At 35.9% G+C, this 18,739-nt stretch overlaps 2 protein-coding genes across 2 annotated transcripts in view; both read left to right on the forward strand.

The window, feature by feature from the left end:
* HSF5 (heat shock transcription factor 5) overlaps positions 1-1,503 on the forward strand; it is a 37,671-nt gene extending 36,168 nt beyond the window's left edge. Inside the window, exon 7 of the mRNA XM_044675066.1 lies at positions 1,433-1,503. Coding sequence (XP_044531001.1) covers positions 1,433-1,503 — 71 coding nt within the window. The remainder of the gene's footprint in view (positions 1-1,432) is intronic.
* A 6,802-nt stretch (positions 1,504-8,305) lies between these two features.
* Positions 8,306-18,739, forward strand: part of RNF43 (ring finger protein 43) — a 100,439-nt gene continuing 90,005 nt past the window's right edge. The window contains exon 1 of the mRNA XM_044671726.1: positions 8,306-8,557. Coding sequence (XP_044527661.1) covers positions 8,306-8,557 — 252 coding nt within the window. The remainder of the gene's footprint in view (positions 8,558-18,739) is intronic.

Here is an 18,739-nt window from a genome sequence, read left to right on the forward strand (position 1 = left end):
GATTATTTAGACATATCTGTTATGCACTTTGAGCTACTTGAAGAAAGATGTTATGTGAATACAAGATATCGTTGTTACCATTATTATTATTGTTATTATTCAGGATGTATTGAAGTCACCCGTAAGTGGTAAATTGATGACTCGTTCCCCTTCTGCAAGATGCTGTTGTGGGTAAGTAGCTTGTTCTCTAAGGGTAGCTAAGATCGAACCTGACAAGATGAATGATCATCAGACCATAGGGACCTGCCTTATGCTAAATGTGACAAAGATAAGGTGCTATTTCATATGCACCCTAGAGTCCAGCCAAAAGTGGTAGCAAAATTCCACTTTAATCAATCAATTTGCTTGCCAACATGTTTCCTGGGAACACATGACCATTCTAATGAGACTGTACTTCACAAACTCAGTATCAAAAAATCCCTTTGTTTCAGTCGGCCATGAATTATAAAGCCCTTACATAGTCTTTCTTAGTAGACTTCAGTCTGTTAGGACAAGTTGTGAACCAAAGACTATTTCTACAACTTGATCCATGTAGTAAACTGCTAGGACAAAATCTGGATGGGGCAAGAGCGTGCTGTTGGTCATAGGGCCTGATCTCTGCTCAGTTTCTGCTCATGCTTTTCAGAATAGATTATTCCAAATGTGCCACTCCTGTAAAATGGCCATTATTTGGCTTTATGTTATGAAACTAGTTCCTGGGCCAAGAGCTCTCTGCTGTCTGCTCAGTGCCCCTTAATGCCTGGCTCTATGGTCATTCTGCTTTACTTTGCTCCAGTCTCCATGCGTCATCCTTTCTCAATTGCCTCTGCAAAAGATCCACTTTCTCTTTTAAAGACAAAGTAAATTAGCCTTCCCTATAGCTCTTTAATGTCCACAAGTTGGGGATCTTCTGGAGGCAGTTGTCTTTGGAGAAGTAGTAGTTACTTATTTGTAACTTTTTTTTTCTCTGAAGGTATTACTCTTTCATATTCCCACACCCCACCCTTCTCCTTTTCTAGCATCAAGGAAGTAAGATTTCATTTGTGGGTGCCTATTCCACCCTGACCCCTATGTTGCTTTCTGTTACCAGTTCTCACTCATAAGAAGGTAGCTGAGGTGAAAGAGGCTTGTCCACATCATCAAAAGGAGAGGTATTTTAAACTCTGATGGTCCCTTTCGGCCAACAGGTTGCTTAGTAGTGTTTATGTCCTCCAGGGCTGTAGGGTCTCCCCATTATTGAGAATCTGATGGAGCAATATAATTTTTGGAGAGCCAATATTACAGGTAAGACATTTCATTTTGTTTCTGTACATCCCCACCCTCCCCATAGAAGTACAGATGCAGAAAATCTCATCCTTCTTGCCTTAAGAATATGATTCTGTACAGAACTGAGACTTGGGCTCTGTGCTATCTGAGTGGCAGAAAGTGAGTAATCATTCTTCTCTCTTTTTAGATCTCCATCTGCTGGTGGATGTGGCTTGCAAGCAGGAGCACTTTCCAAAGGAGGAAGAATTAAAAGAGTGAGGAATGGATGACAAATGTGACATTGTGCACTAGCTGTTGGCTGGTTTCCTGGAGTCAGGCTGGCCTTGCACATGACACACAGTTGGGATTTTTTTCAGTTGTGTTAAGAAAAAAATTTTTTTGTTCATTGTGAATTTTATTGGGAATTGGTCACTTTGGTATTTACTACATCTGTTCAGTTCAAATTCTTTACCTTGACAAGCTATAAAACATCTAGTGGTCAAATTATTTAGCTACCCAGATCCCTTACAAATGGAAAGCCCTGGCTGTCTGTTACAATCAGGAAGCCTCTAAAAACTGCTACAACCATGGTACTGGAGAACAATTTTTTTTTTTTTGGTGCTGATTTGTTATCTTGCTACTCCAGTTTGCTGTGAACTGTAGTCAGCACAACTCCACTGAGGAGTTCAGTCTATCTGTTTCAAGTCACAGTGTGGCCTGTTAAAAGAGGATTGTGTGAGAAACAAAGGCATGTAAGGTCACGAGATCACAGGTCTGAAATGGGTCAGGGATTCCAGGGAAGCAGCTCTGGGAAAGAGCTAATTTTCTAAGTGATTAACCAGGAAATGCTCTTACTTCCTAACCCAGAATTCTGTTTCAACAGCAAGGCGTCCGGACCTAGGACCATCCATCACACTTAACAGCCGCTGATTTCTTTACATTAATGGAAGCATTCTTCCATTTTCATATTTTCCTTTGATTTTAATGATATATTATCATAAATGGTAAGAAAAATGGTTCCTGTAATATACTGCTTATTTAGATGTCTTCTAAAGAAAAGTATTTAACTTGTTTAATATATTGTATTTATAAATGCTAGTAGATTTAAGGGTTTAATGGCTACATATTTGTATTAATATTGAAAGATAGAAGGATAAAGGATGCATGTATAATATTTCTATTCTGATGGGAGATTGTACAGTGTGTGAGCAATGCAGCATTGATATGTAACACAGTACTTTGCTTATTCAGATATATGTGTATATATATATATAAAATATGTAGAGTAAATCTTAATCTTTATCTGTAGAAAATACAGTACCCAAAATTTGAGTCATTGGGGAGAACTGGTTGACAGTTATTTAGCAGAAACTATGCCTCCTATATTATTTTTTCCATCTTGGTTTCATCTTCTGAGAGAGTTCTGGGTGGTGGGACAGACTATAAGATCTTCGTTTTAGTCCTCTTCAGATTTTTGAACTTGAGCAGTTAGATTGTGGGGCTAGTTTTGAGGTTTTTCTCCCTAGGGGATGTATTCTTGGCAGCTCATTCTCTGTGGTTAACTCCCCTCCCATAAAACAAAACCAAAAAAATACCATCTCATGACTGCTGGAAGCTTTCAGATTTCAAACCTTTAAAATAGGCTAGACCTACCTTCTTGAATTATGCTTCAGTTTGCCTAGTGAGTACCTGAAAACATGAAACTCATTAAAAACAAAAGGCACATAATGATATGGCAGGTGTATTCTGCCAGCTATGTGGGTGTCCTGAATTAATTTCTGAGATCCCATTGTTTACAAGGGTTGATTACAAACCTTGGAACTGTTATGGAAACCAAGCTTTCTGGAAAAGGATCAACTCTACAGTGACTTCAGCCAGTCCAGCTGTGAAAGTAGGTCCTTAGGGGTGAATTACCCATCTAATAGGGCTAGTAGGTGTCCATGTGATGGGCATTTGCCTTTGTTGGCAAAGCTCAAAGAAAAATGAGTTGTTGAGGGCCCCATCCAGTTTGCCTTTGGCAGACTATGTAAAGAGAGACCCCACTGGCAAATAAAGGAACTTTGCTTTTCCTTCGGTATGTTGCAAAGCTGACATTACTGTACAGGTGATGCTCCTTCCCTTAATCTTGCTTTCTCAGATCTGTACATTGAAAGAGGTGATATCTTTTTGGAAACATGAGCCAAGCAGGAGCCTTGGCATAGATTTAGATTTGGTGGTTTTAAAAGGCTTAATTAAGGAAATGCCATTATCAGCTTTCCGAATTTTTTATATATGAATACAACAAAGGCCAAGGAGCTGGATCTCCTGCCATACTCACATGCATGGTACTTATCAGCTAAAGTTATCCTTATTGACTTGGGGAAAATGGCAAAAGATAAAATAGTCTCTGCATGAATTAGCCAGTAGTGCATGACACATGCTAACAAGGCTCCTGACTTGCACCTCAGTATTTCAGCACCTTAAGCACTGATGTATTTCAATCAGTCAACAATAAAGTGAGTGTTCCAACTAGACACAATGTCTTTTTGTTTTCTTATCATGGTGATGTATACTTTGATTTTTCCATATAAAACTATCATGATGTACATAATCATAATAGGAAAGTCAGAAGGGAATGTATTTTTAAGGGCAAATTTCTTTCAAAAAATGACATATAGAGGTATTTTTTCTCATTTGTATAAGTATTTAATGCTTAATTTTACCTCCATGTCATAGTACTATAGTATAGTGTCACTAGCTCCTGAAGAATGTTCTAAGAGTTTAGCTGAATTTGTAGAGCCAGACATCTCACTTGATAATTCTGATTGTTACCCTCTATTTTTATGCTGACTTCAGAACAGCATGCTGATTTGATCATTTTTATATACACGCCTCTGATTTAGGCTTGTGCATCTTTATGAGAGGGCACCCTTTATTCATTCTAAAATAGTATTTGGTGGCCTCCCTGTTAAATATCCTAAATTTTAGAGTTTCTGCTAGAGGTTAGGAATTTCTTCCTTGGGCAAAGTGTGTATGTTAAATTGTAGGTCTTGATCTCTTTTTCATTTCTTCGTATGTTTCAGGACAGACAGGGATGGAATCTGTTAGTAGTTAGTCTTTTATTTAGTCTCTCTGAAGATACCTCATTTTTGGAACATATGCAGGAGAGATGTGATAATTCATATTTTGTTTTTCTGACAGCTGCACTATCATAGAACATAGACAAAATAAAATAGGCAACTCTTAAGAGATATAAAAATTCTCTTGGTAAATGATCTGCTCTGACCTTTAGAAGTGAATCATTGAAAAAAATATTGCATACCATAACTTCAAAGGCTAGATGAGAAAAAAATAACATGCTAAAGTAAAAAATTTTCTATGAAAATTCTCCTGTTCTTGGTACTCCTGGTCTAAAACACTGAAACCATTCTTAGGAAGGTTATAGAGAAGCAATGTCTAAGGCCACTCATCCTATTTAATCAAGGAAGCACAAACATTAAGAACCTACCCTGGGCCAGGTACTGTACAGGGTGCTAGGGATGTGAAGATATTTAAAAAAAATAGATAGCATTTATATAGCACTTTAAGGTTTGCAAAGTGCTTTACAAATATTTTCTTATTTTATCCTCATAACAACCCTGGGAAGTAGGTACTATTATTAACATCCTTGTTTTTTTTGTTTAGTCATTTAGTTGTATCCGTCTCTTCATGACCCCATATGAGGTTTTCTTGGCAAATATACTGGACTAGTTTGCCATTTCCTTCTCCAGCAGATTAAGAAACAAAGAGAAAGTGACTTGCCCAGGGTCAAATAGCTAATTAGTTTCTGAGGTCAGATCTGAACTCAGGTATTCTTGACTCTAGGCCCAGCACACTATCCACTGAGCCACCTGTTTCCATTTTGCAAATGAAGAAACTGAGGCAGATAACAAATAAATGATCTTCCCAGGATCATCCAGCTACTGAATGTCTGAGGTCAGATTTGAACTCAGGACTAACTAATTCCAAGTCCAACACTATTCACCTTGCCACCTAACTACTCTTAAAAATCATCAATAATACTTGGAATGAAAAATGGTTAATCATACCCAAAAAATTCATTATGACCTCTCGGCAAACCTTACAAATAGAATCCTAGCAACACTGATTACTAAGTAGGAAAAATACATTTTCCATCACTGCTAATGACAGACAAGCTTATAAGATAGGCATAGTTTACAAGTGAAAGAATATTTAGAGAGCTATAATGATTAGTTGGGCATTTTATTTCTTATTGTCCACACTCTTCTTACTGAGCATGTCTTATCCCTTTTCTTGTATTCATCACATCACAACTCACAGGCTCTACTTGAGACCTTACATTGAGGTCATAGGTCTGACCTATAGTATTATTCACCTCCTAGGGATGTCAGAAGAGAGTAACAGTTGAATTCCAGACCTCTGACATCAACCTGACCTGAAAGCTCCTTGCAGGAGCAGTTAAGAAAAGAGTTACTGAATCTAAATTAGCCAGAACTGAAGAAAATCTGTGCATGAAATGGACAGAGCCCTTCCCAGGGTTGTAGAAATAAAGCTGCAATAAATCAGTAAATCCTACATCAGGGAGTCACTTTAAATCTGGCTTTAGACCATTTGTAGACACTTGAGCACGGAAAGAGGCAATGTCCCTTTGAACTCAAATTTATAAAACCTCATTCCTTTATCTTCTCTGGATTTGCATTTTATTTTCTTTGCATTTCCTCATACCACCATCTTTGCTATTAGACACTGATGTTGCTTTGATGTTTCTCTGAGTAACCTTGATTTATATGAAATAGTTTGTTTAAAGGAAGATATCTTTGTACTTAGTGCAGTTTGTCAGTGGCTCCATAGAGGGAGTAGAGGAGCAGAGAGAGAGAGAGGAGAGAGATTACGAGACTGACTGACTAAGTGCATGCCAGCTGGGAAAAGGAGGGGTGGCTGCCTCTGACTGCTCCACCCTCACTTTGTGTCAGCAGGTAGAGAGAGTGATTGCAGTCCCAGGGGAGGGAGTCAGAGAGCTAGTACAAACCACAGGCTTCCTTCTCTAGGGATTTGCTCCAGAATTGGCTTTTCTGGAAGGGAAGCACTCGATTCCTACCGAACTTTCCAAATCCACTCCATGATTCAGAGTTACTGCTCCCTCTGGGATTTTTTTTATGCTTTTGATAGTGATATCAGCCTGCTTTGGGTGAATTTTTGCTGGTGTGTTTACTACTCTGCCTTCCTCCTCTCAAGATTTTTTGCTGTTCGGGGAAAAGAGGGACTTGGTCTGGAAAAGAATTTTCAGAAATGATTTTGGATTGTCTAAATGCTTTAGAGTTCCTGGGGACATTAGCTCTCAGCCTGGAGTAAGTTTTTTCCTTTGATCTGCTTGGGATTATTTTTTCAGGCTGGGGAAATTCATTCGTATCTTACCTGCCTAGTGCTGAGCTCTCTGTAGAAAGGTGGAAGAATGAGCTGTACTTGGTTAAGCTGTTGAAACATTTTTTGTGAACAGGATCTATAAAAACATAATTGCATTTGTTTCACCCTTGTGGATTCCTGTGGGCCCGACAGCGCAACAGGTTTGCAGATTTCTTTTTAAAATTACTCCTTTGCCTCAGCAAAAGGCTTTACTTTAACAGTTTCATGTTTGATTGCTGATTTATTTGGCTTTCCAGAATTTATTGGAAACTTTGTGATTTTTAACTTGACCTCCAAACACAGTTGGATGTGTCTGGGAGGTGAATTTTTATTTATTTGGGGTGTATCTTTTTAATTTTTATTTATATTTGTGTGCAGCAAAGGATTGGATTTTTAAAAGTTCACAGGACTAGCATATATAAATCAATATTATTCAGGCCTATTTCTGCTTTTCCTGGGTGTTCTGCTGAGAACCTGTGACTAACCTCCCCATTCCTTCCTCCCTCCCTCCTCCCCAAGGAATTTGAAAACGTGTTGGGAATAGCCTTTTGTTTCTCTTATGAATTTAGGGAATTATAGATCATAAGATCAGCATTTTAAAATACTTTGCAAAAGTATCTAATTACATGATGATGTGCTAGGTGTTTCAGTTGGAAAATGAAGCTGAGTTTGATAAGACGGTGAGACTTAACAGAGACAACAATGTGGATTTGAATTGGAGAATAAAATAAAACCAGCCATTTCAAATGTATGTCCAGTTATCAAAGTTATGATTAATTCATGTTATCCTACAAAATGTGATTCCATTTAAAATGACATTAAATTATAATGACAAATTTTAGTGTAGAACCAAAAAAAAATTGACAAGATGTCAAAGTTTCCTAAGAAGTATACACATTCAATGGGATTAGAAATATAGATGTTCTGAATACTCTTTAATATAGAGAAACATTCTAATAAACTCCTATTATAGTATCTTTTGGCATCCCTCAGGTGTGGCCTGAAGGTTTATTTTGTTGTTCTCCATTCCAATACCTTGTTTTCCTCCTTTTTCCTGAAATTTTTGGGGAAATTTTATACCTTGGAAAAGATCATCTCTAAGCTTCACTGTCACTTGATATGAGTTTAGGTGCTGATTTTTTTGTCTTTATGTAGTTTGATTGTAGATGGCTTAGCACCTTAATGCATGTGGAATACTAAAATCCAAGTAATATTGCTCTAACAAAATTCATTAACAAGCATTAAAGTCCTATCATGTAAAAGTTACTCTACTAGGCCTGAGTGATACAAAATCCAAAAAACCCCAAGTCTCTGCCTTCAAGGTTCTTATATATTCCACTGGTTTGAAATTCAGTTGTTAAATAAAGTTGGAAAATCCAAAGAGAAGCAGTCTCTTTATTAGGTAGAATGAAGATGGGAGAAATTGTGATGCCTTCAGAAAAAGTAATTGATGGCGCTCCACTCATCTGCTCCATCAGGAATGCCACCTGTTCTTGGGAATTTACTTTAAAGAAAGGAAGGGCTTGAAGGACTTGTAATTTTTTGAAATTATAATATAAACTGTCGTTTCCCCTATTTGCCTGGAGCCAGGACCCTTCTTTAGATAATAGCTGTCAGGATTGGGAGATACATTCCTGATCAGTATGTGTGGACAAAGTGTTTTGCTGCAGTTGGTAGCATGAGTGGTGGCCACCAGCTGCAGCTGGCTGCCCTCTGGCCCTGGCTGCTGATGGCTACCCTGCAGGCAGGCCTTGGACATACAGGGCTGGTACTGGCAGCAGCGGTGGAGTCTGAAAGATCTGCAGAGCAGAAAGCTGTGATCAGAGTGATTCCTTTGAAAATGGACCCCACAGGAAGATTGAACCTCACATTGGAAGGAGTGTTTGCTGGTGTTGCTGAGATTACTCCAGCCGAAGGAAAACTAATGCAGGTAAGGACGACTTTATTGTAACTTACCATCTGTTTGGAATATATATTTCTTCATCAACTTCTGAAATGAAATTTCTGCTAATTTCAAATTTTTGTTCTGTTTCTTCTTTTAAGAAAGTTTACATTTGTATTTCTTGGGTACAAGCTTATTTTACATGAAGGTGTAATATCTTGTTTTTAATCTTTTTACTTTTAAGTGTGGCATTCTTTTGAATTTCAACTTTAAGATCTTTATTTGCAATTGATTATAAGTGTACTATATCTTAATAGGTGAATTAAAATTGGGGCTTCATTTGAACTAATCTGAGGATATCACTTTATACCATACTTAAAATGAGCTCCAAAAAGGAAGATTTGATCTTTTAGAGATCAACCTGAAATTCTTTGATACACTTAAGATAATTTTCTATTTTTTGTTGCTTTTAGAATTCAGTGAGGTTTGGATGAAGTGTGGGTTAGTGACAAGAGCATTGGATTTGCAGTCATTGGACCTAGGTTTGAATCTTTGCTTGTCTTCCTATTATGTAACCTTGGGCAAGGCAGTTTCTTTGGGCTTCAGTTTCATCAATTGTAAAATGAGAGGTTTAAATGACTTCTAATTTTCCTTCCAGCCCTGAATCTTGTTATCGTATTTTTGCTTGATTGTATAGCAAGCGTGACAGTTTATTCAGTGTTTGACCTTCCAGTATGTATAGTACATTATCAATAAAACTCCTACTGGAGATTGTTATTTCATTGCCTGCTTACCAGTCTGGACCCGTTTTATCTGCACATGGATTTTTTTAGAGCATTGACTTTTGTGTTAGAGGACCTAGATTCTAAAGCCTCTGGCTTCGCCACTTACTTGTATGAGGATGAGAAAGTCACTGAAACTCTCTGGGCCTCAGTTCCTCATCTGTAAAATGAGGGGATTGAACCTGATGACTTCTGAATCTAGAATTGTATGAAAATCGGTGACCTTCTCATATTTGGCCATAATAAATAGTTAAGATATACTGTTTCTTAGGCAAGTCTGTGAGATTTAACTATAACTCATTCTTAGCCTATTTGTTATTTGTTGAATTTAAGCCCTCAGCTAGAGCTTTTTCACAGACCAGTTGCTCGGTAGAGATTGAGACTAGAGGACTCTTCCTTTTCAAATGTGTCCCTTTAGATATAAAAGTGTTTTGCTATTGATTTATTCATTTTGTAAAAAGATACCCCTTGTTGTAGCTTCTGGGTATAAATATGTTAAAATAAACAAAATAAGTAGCATTTACTCTGTATCAATTGTTATCTACTTCAGTATACAGTTTTGGTTTTGTTTTTTTTTTTAAAGGCCTCTTATGAGTGAACCAGTGATTTGAATGAACTTTTAAGTTTTGATGAGTACTCTGAGAAAGGCAAGGAAATGAAAACAACACAAAATCAAACCAAACCGGTGAGCATGAAACTAGGATAGATTCTAAGGGAGAGGAAGTGTTGGGCACAGTGGAACTATTTAGAGAACTAAATAGTGAAGGTAATGGGTGTGCGGAGAGCCTCTGTATTTTTCTGCATGAAAAATATTTAATTTGTAAATGTAAATTCTTGTATGAGGAGAGATTACCTTTTAAGTTAACCTTTGGTTTTATTCTTAGTGATCAAATAGGTGAAACCAGGAATGTAACCTTGAAATTACAAAGTAATTGAAGAGTTTTGTGGACATTATTAGGAAAAGTAAAATTTTCTTCCTGTTCTTGGCTATTGCTTAGTTGATACTCTGAAGCATGAGGTTTGAACTCCATTTTAATTTTGTACTTGTTATTTTCACTGTGTCTGAACCTTTTAGGAGCCTCACTAAGCGTTTTGTGTTAGTATGTTCTGTGGCAGCATGTTCCATGGGTTAATTATATGGTTGCTCAAAATAGTTTCCTTTTTTCTATTTAAGTTTGTTGTCTTTTATTATAATGCTTGCACTTCTGATTATATAATAGAAGGGGTAAATAAGAAGCACCAACAGCATTCTCTGTACCATTTATTATTATTATTATTATTATTATTATTATTATTATTATTGTCAGGATGTGGGGAGCTGCTGGTTAGGAAATTCTTCTCAAGGCAGACACATATGTTCTTCAGCTTATAGTTTTAGTGAGTTACCTGGGGTACTGAGAATTTGTGACTTTCCCAGAGCTTCATGGCAGTACTTGAACTCAGGTTGTCTTGACCCTTAAGGACATGGCCAGCCTCCTGTCCTGTGCCAGGCTGCCTCTCAGTGCTATTATTTATTAAAGCAATATTTATCAGATGTCTGCTTAGTCTAATTTTTTCCCTTTGATCTAGATCTTGCTAATTTTTAAAAATTGACTTTGAGCTTAGTGAATCACCTTAAACAGATGCTTTGGTTTTTAATACTCTTTCTTGCATTTGTCTAGAGGAAATTGCATTTTATTTAGTTATTTACCTAGCTTTTCTGGCCTTTTCATAGTGTATACCATACTATACTAAATAATTTTGTACTGCTGATAACTTTTAGTTCATTGCCTTTTCCCCTATATATAAATTGCTTATAAATCATTAATTGAGTTAAATTACTAATGCTGATCTCTAGGACTCCAATATTAAACCTCATTTCCCACATTCATTTACTTTTGACTTCCTCTCTTTTATTCTATGGCAAGAATTGAACTTTTACTCTGTGGTTACCCATTTTGTGTGTGTGTGTGAGAGATGTTATCAAGAAGCCTTTGGAAAAAAAAATCATATGCACCAGTTCTCCTTTATCCATTATTTGGTTCTCTATCAAAGAAATATAGCAAGTCAGAGAGAGAGAGAGAGAGAGAGAGAGATATGACTTGTTCTTATGGAAGCCGTGCTGTTTGGTCCTTATCAGATTACCCTGCAACTCAGGTTTATTCAACTGTGGTTAACCAGAGTTCCCATTTAACTGAAGTCCTGTTTATGTCTCCCGAGGTTGTGTTTTGTGGCAGTTTGACTTTCTCAGTATTAAAGTATCATAGATCTAAAGTTAGTTGTCGTTGATTTTATACCAGCTATCTTGGATCATTCAGTGTAGGACTCGGAGTCGGGAAGAACCAAGTTAAAATTCCACCTCTGACACTAATAAATATGTGAACATGCTCAAGTCACTTAACCCCCCCTTGAGCTTCAGTTTCTTGTAAAGTGAGTATATTAATACCTATAAAACTTAACTTACAGGGTTGTTGTGAGGTTCAAATGCAATAATGTTTATAAAGAACTTTATATATTTTAACACAAACTTTCTTTATCTTCTCAGCTGAGGACCTCATCTCATTGTTTAGCAAAAAAATTAAAGCCATTTACTAAGATCTTGCTTTTTCCCTCATTTTAAAATCCATGTCATCCCTCACTATCTCTTTCTATTCAGTGATCTCAGAGGAAGAGTTGGCCTGTCACTTCACCAGGACTTAACTCTTTAATTAATATGTACCATTAATCTTCTCTTATCTTATTCTGAATATTATCCCAACTATCATCCATTCCTCTCCCTAATTTTCAGTTTCTCCTCATCAACTCTTTCTTTCCCAGCTGCTTACAGATATATCCAGAACTCAACCTGTCTTTAAAAATCCCTAACAAAGAGATCATACCTTTTTTTTTGCTGACTACCATCCTTTATCTCTCCGATCTTTTTCACATTCCTCAAAAAATTTGGCTCTGCTCATTCACTGACTTCTCCTCTCCTTAACCTCTCTTAATTTCTCAATTTAGTGACCTTTTCTTAATCTTCTTCAATTCTCATTGACCTCTCTGCAGCATTTGACACTGTTGATCATTTTCTCTTTGAGACAATCTCTCCTTTCTGATTTTTTTGTGACATTAATCTCCCTTAATTCTCCTCCTACCTGTAGGACTAACCCTTCCTGGTCTCCTTTTTTGGATCCTTATCCATGTCACAGTAACTATGGGTGTATCCCAAGTTCCTGTCCTGCATTCTTTTTTATTTTCTCTCTTGGTGACCTCAGTAGCTCCCATGGATTCAGTTATCGTGCCCATGAAGATGACTCCCAGCTCTAATTCTTCTAAGTTTAAGTCATATATCACTGACTACCCATTGAACATTTCAAACAAGATATCCCAGACATCGCAAATCAAATTTCCCCCTCTCCCTCCGCAACTGAGCTTTTTGTTTCTATTTTTCCTCTTCCCTTTCTTACTACTCACATAGACACGACCTTGGTTCAGGCTCCCATCTTTTCTACTTCGGACTATTGCAATAACTTCCTTATTAGTCTCTGGTTTTTGTCTTTCCCCTCACTCAAACCTGTCCTTTAAAAAAGCTTCCAAAGTGATTTTCCTAAAGTGCAGGTATGATCCTGTCACTTCCCTACTCAGAATCCAGAAGTTCAAATGACTTTTCTTGTCTTCTTTCATAATACTTCCTGCACTATGTGATCTAATCATACTGGTCCACTTGCTTTTCCTTTTTATGACATAGCATATCTTACCTTTTTCACTGGCTTGCCCCCCAGGCCTGAAATATTCTCCTTTCTTATCATAGTGTCTTAGAATGACTTGTTTCTTTCATGACTAAGCTCAAGTGCCTTTTTCTTCATGAGGCCTCTCTTGATTCCTTTATCTGTCAGTGCCGTACTCATCAAAGTTACCTTATATCTGGTTTTATGTATTTACATGCCGTCTTTCCCTTAGAATGTAAACTCCTGCAGGTCAGGGACTTTTGCTTTTGTTTTTGTATCTCCAGAGCCTAGCATAGTGCCTGGCAAAGAGAGGGTGCTTAAGAAATGTTTGTTTCTTTGAAATGCTTATTTGTTTGTCTTCTCCATCCACGTGAATTCATTTCACTGTTTTTTGGTATATATTATATAGGCTAGTATCTGCCATAGTGAAAAGGAATGGAAACTGCTGAGTTGCTTTGTTATAAGATGTAAGACCTAAGATGCAGTTTTGAAAAATGAATGATGATCACATGCTCTCTAAATCTTCCTAAATTGTGGATTTCTGGTCTTTAGTTTTGAAAAGTGTATGGTTTGAGGATAAAAGGGTAAGGGAACACTGGTTTTATTACCCTGGGCTTTAAAAAATAAGTTTTTATTGATATTTCCTGTTTCTTACATCACTATAATTATCTCAAATATCCCTTTCCCTTCTTCTCTGAGAGCAAGCCCATATGACAAATAGCACATTTTCTGGGGAGGAGAACTCAGCACAACTTACATTCAAAAACTTGGAAAACATGTGCAATGTGTAATACCTGTGAACCCTTCACCTCCATGAAAGGGTAGGCTGTAGGTGTGTTCTCTCATATCTCTTCAATTGAATCCTGTTTGATCTTTATAATTTTGTTCCATTTACTTAAAAAATAAACAAAACCCTTACCTACTTTCTTAGAATCAATACTAAGTATTGGTTTCAAGGCAGAAGAGCAGTAAAGACTAGGTAACGGGTTAAATGACATGCCCAAGATCACAAAGCTAGAAAGTGAATGAGACCACATTTAAATCGAGGACCAAAGGTCTCAGACACTTTACATTGTTGTAGTCACTGTGCATATTTTCTTGGCTTTGTTTACTTCATTCAACAATATAGATCTTTCTATTCTTTTGGGTCTTCATTATACACATCATTTTGTATAGCACAGTTATATTCCATTACATTCTTGTGCCATAATTTGTCTATCCATTCCCCAATGGATAGGTATCTATTTTGTTTCCAGTTTTTACCTACCACAAAAAGTACTGCTATAAATATTTTAAGTATATGGAGACTTTGTGCTTATTGAAAATTTCCTTGGGGTATTTATAAATAAGCTCAGTAATGACACCTCGGGTCCAGAAGGTACGAACATTTTAGTAAATTTATTTGCATAATTCCAAATTGTTTTCAGAAATGGATGTGCCACCTTTCAGATTCCCCAACAGTGTGTCTGTGTGTCTATTCTACAACCCTTCCAACATTGACTGTTGCCATTTTTTTGTCATTTTTGCCTATTTTCAGGGTATGAGGTATAAGGTAGCTCTGGTTCATATTTCTCTGATTATTGGTGATTTAGAGCATTTTTTCATATAAGTATGAAACTTTGCAGTTATTCTTTTGAGAACGATTTCTTCATATCTTTTGACTATCTATCATGGAATGACTATGTCTAATATATATTGTTTTAAGATTGCATACTAAGCCCTTATTGGAGAAATTTGATAAAAAGATTCCCCCCCCCCTCCATTCAACCACTTATCTTGGATGAATCGATGTTGTCTAAACAGAAGCTTTTTGGTTTTATGTAATCAAAATTTTCTGTTTTATTTTTTTGTAACTGCCTCTGTCTCATATTTGGTTAAGAATACATCTCCTGCTCATAGCTGTGAGAGGTATATGTATATGATTTATTTCTCTTCAAAATTTTTTAATAACATGATCTTTAATGTTAAGTTCATGTATCCATTTAGAATGCATTGTGGAATATGGTGTAGAGTGCTAGTCAAAATTTAATTTTTGCTAGACTGCTTTCCAGTTTTCTCAGAAATTTTTATCAAATGAGTTTTTTTCTCCAGGGAATTTTATGGTTTTTTTTCTCTTCATCAACAGTAGGTGTTAGTTCATTCCATTGATCTGTCTTGCTGGTCTTTAATCAGTACTAGATGGTTTAGTCATGTTGCTTTATTGTATAGTTCTAAATATAGAAATATATAACTTCATTCCTACTTCACCATTTCCCTTGACCAGTGATGGGCAAACTATGGCCTGTGGGCCAGATGGGGGTGGGGTGGGGGCCCTGAAATGTTCTATTGGGCTGCTTGACATTATTCCTAATCTGATGAATACAATGAAACTTTGAAAGAGTTTCCTTAGAAACAGACTGACAAATGAGCATTCCCTTTCCTTTGGCCCCCTCTTTAAAAAGTTTGCCCATCACTGCCCTTGACATTCTAGATCTTTTATTTTTCCAGTTGAATTTTATTAAATAATTCAATAATTTTATCATTCTGTGAAGTATCCCCTTGATAATTTGAATAGTATACCATTAAAGTATAAATTAATTTTTGTCTTTTTTATTAAATTGGTATGGCTTACCCAGGAGGACTGAATATTCCTCTAGCTATTTAGGTTGTTTTTTTCCTTTAAGGAGCACTTTGTAATTAAACCTATACAAGTCTTTTGTGTGTTTGGTATGGTTGACTACTCAGAGATTTTACATATTTTATGGTTATTTGGAATGGAATTTCCTTTCCTATTTAGTTTCTTGTGTTTTCTTCTTATTACACAGAAATTCTGTTAATTTTTAAGGATTTGTTTTATAGCAACTATGCTAAAACTATAATTGTCTCAGTATCTTCACTGATTCCCTGGTATTTTCCAAACCATTGTATCATTAACAAATGGGACTAGTTTTTCCTATTCCTCACTTATCTTTATTCCTTTAGTTTTTTCTCTCATATTATTGTTGTTGCTTGCATTTCCAGAACAATATCAAATAATCATAAGGGAGAGTGGACATCCTTGCTTCAGTCTTGTATGTATTGGAGAAAGTTCTAGTGTATCCCCATTGTATGTGATGCTTGCTTTTAGTTACACTTTTTATGATATTATAAAAAGCTCCATCTCTTCTTGTACTTTGTAGAGTTCTTATCATAAAAGAACATTGTACTTTTCCAGAAGTTTTTTCTGCATCTATGAGATGATCATGTGGTTGGCTATGTTTGTTTTCTTAAACATGATGAATTATGTTGATTGTTTTCTTAATGTTGAACCATTCTTGCATCCCTGGTATAAATCCCACCTGGCTATTAATGAATGATTTGTTAGAAAAATCACTTTAGGATTAAAAAAAAAATTGGAGTCAATGTTCATTAATGATAGTGACCTATAGTTTTCTGTCCATCTTTTCTTGGTTCAATTATTAGGATTATATCTGCCTCATAAAAGAATTCCAGTAGTATGCTTTTTTTCTGTTTTTGAAAACAATTTGTGAAGTATGGGTATTAACTGTTCTTCAGAATTTGACAGAATTTTCCTGTCAATGTGAATAATTCAGAACCAGGAATTTTTTTCTTTACTCTTTTATTGCTTCATATATTTCCTTTTCCAAGATTGGGTTGTTTAAGTTATCCCTATCTAGTCTTCAGATAGTTTGAATATTTTATATTTTTGAAGGTATTCCTCTATTTCTATTGTGTTTTCAGATTTGCGAGCACATAACTATGCACAGTTCGTTCTGATTAATTTTTATTCTGGTTTTGCTGAGATTTTAATTGCTATTTTATTAATTTAATTTTCTGCTTTCTTTTTAATGAATAGCTTAGGGTTTATTGATTTATTAGTCTTTTCAAAGAACTAGTTTTTTGATTTATGTTTAGTTTTATCTTTTTTTTGTTTGTTTCCAGTTATGTCTCCCCTCTCATTTTTTTTAAACCCTTACCTTCTGTGTATTGGTTCAAGGCAAAAGAGCAGTAAGGGCTAGGCAATAGGGGTTAAGTGACTTTCCCAGGGTCACATAACTAGGAGATGTCTGAGGATAGATTTGAACCTAGGACCTCTTGCCTTTAGGCCTGGCTCTCAATACACTGAGCACCCAGCTCCCTTTCCTCTGCATTTTTAACACTTCCTCTTTTGTGCTTTTTTTAAGGTTTATTTGTTAGCTTTATAATTTTAAAAAATATATACTTAATTTCATCAAGCCTCCCTTTTTTATTTTGTCATCCTGAGCTTTTATCAAGATTTTGATTATTCTACCACCTTTTTTAAAAAAGGATTTTTAAAAATCTGAGTTTGAATAATTCAATTATCTAATGTAATTACCTATACCTATATTTGTAACTTAGTAGGGACCTAATTTAAGAATCAGATTTTAAATTTGAATCAACTTTTAAAATTATACATAAAAGAAGACCATCTTTTAATATAGCACGCCCTCAATTAGTTTTTTTTATCATAAAACAAAATATTAAGTTGCTTCTACAATAATTGTGAAAAATGGCTCTCGGCTTCATTTGGTGGTTATTGAAGCACCCTGAGGACCAAGATTTGATGTTTCCTGACTTGCTTATCACTTACTTTTTTTTTTGGCTGTATTCTTTCACCTTTAAGGTAGAGTAAGTTTAATAGAGTCTAGTCAGAGGTTTTAATTATATTATTCTTTAAAATTGTTAGAAGAAAGTAAGAATGGTAAATGTTGCTTTTACTATCTTTCTGTTGCCTGCTTCCTCTCAGCATTTTAAATACTCAATATTTTACTGGGAAGAAGGTTCTGGATGATGATGCCTTGCCCTTCTCAAAACATGGACAGTAGTCATAGGATGGATACTGTATATGGATAGGTTCAATCTGCATTATTGGGGTAGTAACCACCTTGATGAGAATATAGATGCATTGGAGTCTGTTATCATCATTGCAAAATTATGTTGCTTTCTTTTCCCATTTTACTTAAATATATGTCATTGCTAAAACTTTAGTAAAACTGTCATTTTTAAAATTTCCCACTTTACAGTTTTCTTTTTTAAAAGTTTTATATTTTTTCAGATTATTTTTAGATACAATTTAATAATTGTTTTCTGACATTTTGTGATCCATGTTCTCTCCCTCCTTTCTATCCCTCCCTAGTTTTTTTTTTCTAATAATGAAAAATTCTATTTTCTCTGACTTTTATCATCTTACTTTTTCAAATCCTCCTGGCTCCTCCTTAATTTGGCCACTCTTCTGATATTTGATCCACCTCATTTCTCCAAATGTCCCTCTTTCAAGATCATTTCCCTCTACTTTTTCCTTTACTTGTTTTTCCTCTTATACTTTTTCCTTCATAATACCTGGAACAACAAACAGTCCACTGGCTTTGTGGTATACTTTTCTATACATTTCTTCAAAATCTTCTTATAACACCTTCTGGAGTTACTAGTCACCCAGAAAGTTCAGATTAAAAGGTAGACTCATATTATATATATATATTTAAACCCTTACCTTCCGTCTTAGAGTCAATACTGTGTATTGGCTCTAAGCAGAAGAGTGGTAAGGGCTAGGCAAAGGGGGTTAAGTGACTTGCCCAGGGTCACACAGCTAGGAAGTATCTGAGGTCATATTTGAATCCAGGATCTCCTGTCTCTAGGCCTGGCTCTCAATCCACTTAGCTACCCAGCTGCCCCCTAGACTCTTCTATTTTTGCTGTTCCTCATGTGAATCTTCTTATCTGTATCACACTTGCTGATATTCAGTATAGTGGTGTGGTATATTT

The sequence above is a fragment of the Gracilinanus agilis genome, chromosome 4 (assembly GCF_016433145.1).
Source record: "Gracilinanus agilis isolate LMUSP501 chromosome 4, AgileGrace, whole genome shotgun sequence".
Lineage (NCBI taxonomy): Eukaryota > Metazoa > Chordata > Mammalia > Didelphimorphia > Didelphidae > Gracilinanus > Gracilinanus agilis.